This window comes from Citrus clementina, unplaced genomic scaffold (assembly GCF_000493195.1).
Source record: "Citrus clementina cultivar Clemenules unplaced genomic scaffold, Citrus_clementina_v1.0 scaffold_4, whole genome shotgun sequence".
Lineage (NCBI taxonomy): Eukaryota > Viridiplantae > Streptophyta > Magnoliopsida > Sapindales > Rutaceae > Citrus > Citrus x clementina.
In genome coordinates this window covers 3,976,611-3,985,065 of record NW_006262274.1, presented here as the reverse complement: position 1 = coordinate 3,985,065, position 8,455 = coordinate 3,976,611, and the positions used below count along the sequence as shown (strand labels likewise).

Sequence of the window (8,455 nt, the reverse complement as noted above, 5' to 3'; positions counted from 1 at the left end):
AGAAAATCCTAGCGGCCTCAACACTTGAATTGAGATCCTTAGTTTAAAGGGTGCATGCTTTAAAATTAAATATTTATATAAATTAGGTCTTTACCATGTACCCTAAAAATGCTTTAACTTTAAGTCTTTAACCCAACTTGCCCACTTTAAATTATTTTAATCGGAAAGTTAGTAAAAGCCAGATGCTAAATTGGAATAGAACCAACCTTTCGACATACTTATTATATGCATAAGACCATCGCAAAAGTTAACTTCACTCTATAAAATAAAGGACAAATTTAGGTTACGGAGAGATTAAGCGTGTAAAACAAGCGCATGCCCTAGGGCACAATTAAAAAACCATCTCATTGATAAATGAAACACACAAGAAAACCTGGAGTACAAGAAAGTAAATTAAAGTAGAATTATGGGAGTATTACTTAATTAATATTCAAAATTAATTAAATTATATCTAGACTAGCTAGCCAGAAAGAACCCACCTATTGCAACCCTTCAAAAGCTACACAAATAAAAATGTACTTGATATAAAGTTAAATTTTAAAAAAATGGGGAAGACTGGAGAGAGAGAGAGAGAGAGAGAGATTGATCTTCATTCTTCCATGAAAAATATAAAAAGGAAAAAAAAAAGAAAAAGGCTGCAAATTTGGGAATTGCACTTTCCTTGCATGGAGAAAATGGTAAACGATCAAAGAGAAAAATGAGAAGAAGCAGCTTATTAAAAATGGAAATAAAGTTAAGCTATTACATATTTTTATCGTGTAGAGTGCTGGAAAGAACAAGTGTGGGAATCCTGGTGTCAGATTAACATCATGATCATCATGCAGCATCGCCTTCTCTTTCTCTTTTATTATTATTATTTTTTTAGGGCTTTTCCTTCTTGTGTTTGTTTCCAAGTGCACGTCCCATGGGTACATCATTCTCCAACCCCATCTTTATTACATATTTAACTTGAATATATACAATAGAGTAATTATAGTAAGGAAGTCCCTTATTTTATAAGTTAAAAAATAGACAAAAAAATTTAATTTTAATATAGTATATGATGTAGGATGGTTGTGTCTCGCCAATAGTATATCTTTCATAGGACATAACTTGAGTTGTAGGTGTTTGTTTTCGGTGCATAATATATTATTTCGAAGTCTGCAACGAGACGAATCAAACTAGAATCACTTGTGCCATTTGACCTCATGGTTGAACTAGAAATTCTGCTACTTTCTTAGTTTTTTTTTTGTTTTAAAATATTTTCTTATTTTCCTTGTTTCTTCTAGAATTTTTATCTTTTTTTTTTTACAATTCATATTTGGACATCATTTGTTCTCCTTTTCTTATTTAATTAGAAAGTTTTTATTATAAAATAATATTTTAAATTTACCTATTTTAGTAAACTCACAATATTTAGGGTTATTATATAAAGGGATCAAAACCCTAATTCAGAATTATCCAATAAACTTTATTATTCAAAATTTTTGTTTCAACTATCTTCACCCTTTTACATTTTCGTTTCATCAGTATATTTTATCTTATATCTATATTTTCTTTGTACTTTAATTTCCTTTTTATTGAAATTCTTTTAATTACTCACAAAACAACATAATCTAATATAAAATTTGTAAGGCTTTTCTTCTTCTATACTTTTTCCTCGAATTGCACAAAAACACGTTGAGGCACGTATCTATTAGAGTTAGAATTATTATTTTATGTGATGGTGATGGACTGATGGTGATCAAAAACTGCTGCACACTGTCATGTGCTCTAGCCCTGCAGCACCTCTCTCTCTCTCTCTCCATCTAAGAAAAGATATTAAAAATTAATTTATCTATCGATTGATTTTAAGCTGTGTGTTCATTTGCTATATAATCAATTAATTGATTGATTAATTACACCTCGAATTTAACCAAAGTTGGCAACAAACATGTCTTGCTCTCTCCATTCTATATGCCCCCATATGGTATGCATTTGCTTGCTGCTGCTGGCAGCTGGCTCTAGACTTCCATAGAGAGAGAGAGAGAGAGAGAGAGAGAGAGAGAGATCTATAAAGTATAAACACACACACGCGTGTGCAAACTGCAAAACCCTAGCTAGCTCTGTGTAGCTTCTGTGCTTTGATTTAGTTTTCAAGAAAATAATAATGATAAGAATAATTAAAGGTAAAGTGTTGATCTGAAGAGAGTCGAAGGAAAATGAAATGACACACTTTGGAAGTTGGAACTCAACAAAAGGGACCGAGCAAACAGCAGAAGAATATCTGATCAACAAAAAATGTCGATATATATATCAAGAAAGGTAACTCAACGTGAGGCCCAGCTGTCACTTGATTCAGAGGAAAAATCATCATTATGTAACACATAATTTTGTTCTTATTGGGCTAAACATTAACACAAATTAGAAGAATTAGGGTTTAGGAATTAGGAGCAGCCAGAGAACTTTAATTTTGGGCAGAATTGCTAGAGATCATTTCTCTGGGATTTTAGATGGGCTTAAATTAAATCAATATTTATGACAAATTATAATTAGACGGTTTTGTAATTCTGATGATGATCGAGAGTTTTTCCTTAATTATTTTGGGAGTGGTGATAGAAATAAACTTAGTTCTTAATTAAGAGTAAGAAAACACTATAATTTCGAAAAACCGGTCAATAAAATCTTACAAGTAGGATTAGTGTCTCGTGTTAGTGCTAATTTCAAGTTTCAAGTTTCATACTTGAATTCATGTGTCAAGAAAGTCGTCTGGGTAATAACTTAATAGTTCGCAGTTTAACCAAATAAGTTTCTGCAAATAAAGAAAAAGAATACAATATAAAAAATATTTTGTATCGTTAAACTTTTATAAACTTAGAAAAATAAAAGTTATTTAAGTTCTTTATAAAATGCTTTAAAGGTTAATTTTACAAAAAGTAAAAAAAAAAAATTGTTTCTATAGACTTAACCGACTGATTCTTCAATCATTTTCTTTAATTAGCTTTCTGTATTTAAACTTCAAAGATCAATAATAAAATAAAAAATTGATTTTAGCTATGCCATCCCTACAGTTTTATAACAAATGAATTCTTCACATAGAAAAATATATATATATATTTTTAATAATGTTGTATGAATTTTTACAGTATTGATAACGAGTCATTATGGACCTTTCGATTCAAATGTTTTAATTTTCACCATTTAATTTAGTGGATAAATAACTAATTATTTGATAATTAATAGATAATATTCAAATTCACGGATATAACTTTAATTTTTTTATAATTTGATAAATATTTTTCTAAATCACCAAAAAAAATAAATATTAGGTATGCAAATATAAAAAAACTAATTTAGATATGTAAATTATTGCAATATTTGTTAATCTAGCAATTTTTTGAGGAAGAAGAGATAATAATAAGAGGATAAATCAAGATTGAGATGTGTTAATATTAAAATACACATTTTTCATGGAAAGTATAGAAATTTCAATAGACTACACTTGTTTTTTTTATTTTTTTGTTTAATCTGAAAAAATAAATTTGACAGATTTGATGACTGTTTAAATAATTGAAATTAAAAAATTATATTAACCACCTTTTAATTCTGTGAACTGTTGATTAACATGTTTCTCTCGTGAGATTAACGAGCGATGTCTTTTGTATACGAATACAATTGTACGCATATGGAGGCTAACATGATGGTCAGTCGAAGTCACTCATCAATCACCGACAATCCACTTGCCCCTTGGTTCAGTACATGAATTGACTCTTTGGTATTCTTTTAAATGTTGACTTAATGAAATTAAACTTTTAATTACGTTTACGATTGTGAAATTAATACTTCATTCCTTTTGTCATGCATGATGCACGTGGAGGCAGTTTAAATGATAAGAAATGGTTGAATATTGCTAAAAAAGGTATTTTTTTTATAAAAAAACGGAATTACTTTTAATAATATTGGGTCTTTAAAGTTGGGGTATTTAGGATTTACAATCATTAATACCTTAGTGGGCCAGCTTAGAAAAAAAGTATTGGGCCTTTAAAACAAGCTCTTCCGAACTAAGAGTGGTGCAATAGCAGCCCTTTAAACTTCATATGAAACCCCTCTTCTAGAAACACCCCACCAAAGGTGTTCAGCAGTTACACTACTTCTAAATATACCCATTTCGATTTGACAGGTAAGCCTACATTCTTATTTGTCAACAAAACCCCAAAATCTATTATTACAACTTGCAGAATTTTCACCAAATTAATTTCAAACTTTCACGCACGTTGTTAATGAGAATTATTTTCAAATACAACCATTTGTTTCTCTAAGTTCTCAAAATAATCATCAATATAAAAAGATAAATTGCTTATTACATCAATTAACAGACTACTAAAATCACACTGAAGCTTAGAATTAAACTATTAGCCTCTTGCTCTTTTGAGAGTTTAAATTCTGAGCACCCCCATCAACCCCATTCTAATCGGTAGAAGGATGATCCAGCTTTAATTCCATTTTTTTAATCGTCAAATTATAAATTTACAAAAGAGGGGTTTTATGAGAATTTTTATGGATGCCACTAACACTACTCTAGAACTACTGGTCAAGGGCCCAATATATTTACTTTCAATCCATTAGACTATTCTGAAATGTTTGGAAAAATATATATATATATATATAAAAGAAAAATAGAGGAGAGGAAATGAGGAGGGATTAAATAAATAAATAAATAAATAAATAAAAGGAGAAAGATAAATTTCTTATTTAACGAAATAATGGAAATCAGATTGATTCTCTTTTTCACTTATTTTCTCTCCCCTTCTTTCATTTTCATTCCTCTCATCTCCTATTATTTCTTCCAACCAAACATGCGCTCGATGAAAGTCTAATAAATCACAACTATTTTTTGCAGATTACTTTCAAGTCTTTATGTTTGATATTGCTATTAACGAGCTATAAAATAAAAGATATTTTTATAAAATAGATACAAAATTTTTATTCCAAGTAATAGAAATTATCATAAAATGTCATATACTTAGAGATTATTTAATCATACCAAGAGATCGATAATATATTCCACCTCTCCTGATTTGACATATTATTTTTTTTTTATTGCCCCTATAGTCCCTCCAGGAAAACATTGCTTGCACGATCGGTTCCTTGACAATGAAAGAACGTAAAGAAGCAGAAAAATTTTGTAAACAATCACTTTAAACAAGTCTTTTTAGCTCATACTCTCTCATAACCCTTTCTTTCTTTTGAAGTTATCAAATTTTACTTACAAATGAAATGAACTCATCGATCCCATGCACGCTCTTAGGGATGGCAAAAATCCCCACGGGGACGGATACCCTCGGAGATTTTCCCCATTCGGAGAGGGTATGGGGATAATTTTATACCCAATTTTTTATTCGGGGAGGGGACGGGGAAAAATTTTTTACCCAATTTTTTATTCGGGGAGGGGACGGGGATGAGGTGAAATCCCCATCCCCTACCCATTTCCCCATTTGAATTTTTAATTTTATTTTTATTTTTAAAATTACTAATAAATAAATAACAAAATTATAAATATTGTTAAAAATAATAAATATCAAAATATTTATATTATTAAATGCTAATAGGTATCCTACATTAGCTCGAATTGCTAGAGATATTTTGGCAATTCCAATTACAACAGTTGCTTCTGAATCAGCTTTTAGCACCGGTGGTAGAGTTGTGAGCCCACACCGTAACAAACTTCATCCAAACACATTGGAGGCCTTAATGTGCTGTCAAAGTTAGTTACGAGCTTACAATAACAATATGAGTTTATTTTACATTGTGATTATATTATACAGTTATTAATATTTGCACTTATAAGTTACTTTACTTATATTATTTTCATTGTTTTATAATTATTTTAATAATTTATATTTTGAATGTGACTTTGTAATGGATCAATATTAATGTAAGATATATTTTGAACTTTATTTTTATCTGAATTTTTTTTATTTTAATATGATTAATTTAAAATAAAAAATAAAAAATAATGTATTAGACTATTAGTTATTCGGGGACCGAGGACCCTCGGGGATCCCCTGTTATTATTCGGGGAGGGGATGGAGATTCTCTCAAGTAATTCTGACGGGGACGGGGAGGGGACGGAGACATATGCAAAATATCGGGGATGGGTATGGGGAGATTAGTCCTCTCCCCTCCCCTCCCCATTGCCATCCCTACACGCTCTACAATGCTCTGTGCCTCTCTCTCTCTCTCTCTCTCTCTCTCTCTCTCTCTCTCTCTATATATATATATATATATATATATATATATATATTCACATCACCATCACAATTCAAAATACACACACAACATCCCCATATGCAGATCTTAACAGCAACTGCTCTTCTTCTTCACTTGCTCGCTTTTATCTGGCCAATTCAGGGTATGTTTTATTTATTCTGCTTCTGATTCTTGTTTTCCCTAAACTTTGCAAATTCACCCCTCTTAATAATGTCTCAGGTTTTGCACCATCGCCAGCCTCGGAACCCAACTCCAGTTCCTTGTCCGTTCAACACTTTTCTCCAGCGCATGCACCATCATTAAAGTAGCTTCAGACAGTGAGAGATCCGGTGAGTCAAATTGTGTTTCAACTTTTAACTAGTAATTCAGTTTTTTCAAAATTTTAGTGCTCTTGGAGTATATATATATATATATATATATATATATATATATATATATGTAATATTTTATTGAATACCTGAATTCTTGTCACGAGTTTATTTATTCTTATATATTATTTGAAAGTCATAGATAATAAGAATTTAATAAATGAAGGTAAATGCAAATAACAATGAGATCAAAATTTGGTTTAGTAGGTACCATAGAGTCAGAAGTGTATAAGTTTGCTTGCACTATGACATAAAATAAGTGAAATTGATAAGAGTCAACAATACAAAGACACAATAGAGAAAACTTTAACATAAATATAATAATTTAAAAGGTAAGGGGTCAAATGTAAAAAACGCGTAAATTGATAAAATTGCAATTAAGTCCCTTATGTTTATTAAAATTTTAATTAGCCGCAGATTAAAAGCTACTCCTAATATTTTAAAATCTAAAAAGGCATTTCTGTTTCAGTTTTCGCGCCATCTCCAACTCCGGCATCACCCACGAGTTTAACATCCGCACAACGCTAGCCTCCCCTACCGTCAGTGCCGAATGCATCCCCGGCGCCGGCGCCATTAACCGTGGAGGAAGGAAGGGAGGAATTTGGTGATCACGGTGTGCCAAGTGGTGAGGTGGGTGATGACGAGGAAGGATCAGCGGCGTCCATCAAATGGTGTGCTGTCAGGGATCAGTACGAGGATTGTGAGTATCTCGTCAGCATCATCAGCCAATCTGAAGATTAAACGTGGAAATGGTAATTTTCTCTCTTTTTTTCTTAATACTGTTTTGGGAGAAAACTGTACCCTTTAATTGCTCATGTGACAAACACTCTTGAACGCTATATTATTGACACTTAAGTCTAGGCGTATCACGAGAGATTCGGAAACAATTGTAATTTGAACAAAATAAAATATTTTTTTTATTTTTTTTAGATTTTAAAATAATATTGAAACAATTTAATTTCTTTGCAGTGTCAGAAGAGACACAGCACAAGAGTGTTTAGATTCAGCAAGAAAAGGGGAAGCAGATATAATAAATCTAGAAGCAGGGCTAGCTTACACGGCATTTCTCAATTACTCTATGAAAGCCATTGCAAATGAAGTCTACTGTGACCATGCTCAAAGCTATGATGCTGTTGCAGTTATAAACAGAAAGGTTTGCCAAGAAAATGGAGGCATCAATTTGATGGTTTTCAAGGGACATAAATCTTGCCATGGAAGTTACTCCACAGCAGCTGGCTGGAACTATCCCGTTAACCATATCAAGGAATCAACGCCATCATTTGATTCTGGAAAAATAAGCCGCATCGAAATTGCTTCAAGCTTTTTCTCTGAGGTTTGTGCCCCGGGAGAATTTGAAGGAACGGGAATGTGCGGTGGCTGTGGCATTGAAAATGGTTCTTGCCATTCGAATAGTTTGTATTTTGGAGATTCGGGAGCATTTAGGTGCTTGGTTGAGGAATTGGGAGATATTGCATTTGTGAGAGGTGATACGGCATTGTTGTACTCCAAAGAGGGGCCTCAGAACCAGTCTTGGTCGTCAAAATCAGTCAGAGACTTCATGTAGGTGAAAAATACACTGCTTCAATTTCCAACCATTTCAATTTAATTTTCTTAAAAAAGAAGTTCGATTATTATTATTATTATTTTTTTTGGTTTGCGAAATGCTCAGGTATCTTTGTCCGCAAGGTGGTTGCAGAGAAATCAATGGCTATCCTGGATCTTGCTCGTAAGTACCTGCAATTCAACACTGAGTTAAGAATTGATTTCTGTTTTAATATTTCTTATATGTTGAACTAGTGTGACTATACTATCATATACTCAAGTTAATGATTGGCAACATGTATTGTGTATATGAAAAG

At 31.8% G+C, this 8,455-nt stretch overlaps 1 protein-coding gene across 1 annotated transcript; it reads left to right on the top strand.

Moving 5' to 3' along the window:
* Nucleotides 1-7,233: 7,233 nt before the first annotated feature.
* Nucleotides 7,234-8,326, top strand: LOC18044864 (lactotransferrin). Its single transcript, XM_024185644.1, has 3 exons — nt 7,234-7,307; nt 7,566-8,156; nt 8,266-8,326. The coding sequence occupies exons 1-3, from the start codon at nt 7,234-7,236 to the stop codon at nt 8,324-8,326; spliced, it is 726 nt and encodes a 241-aa protein (XP_024041412.1).
* Nucleotides 8,327-8,455: the final 129 nt, after the last annotated feature.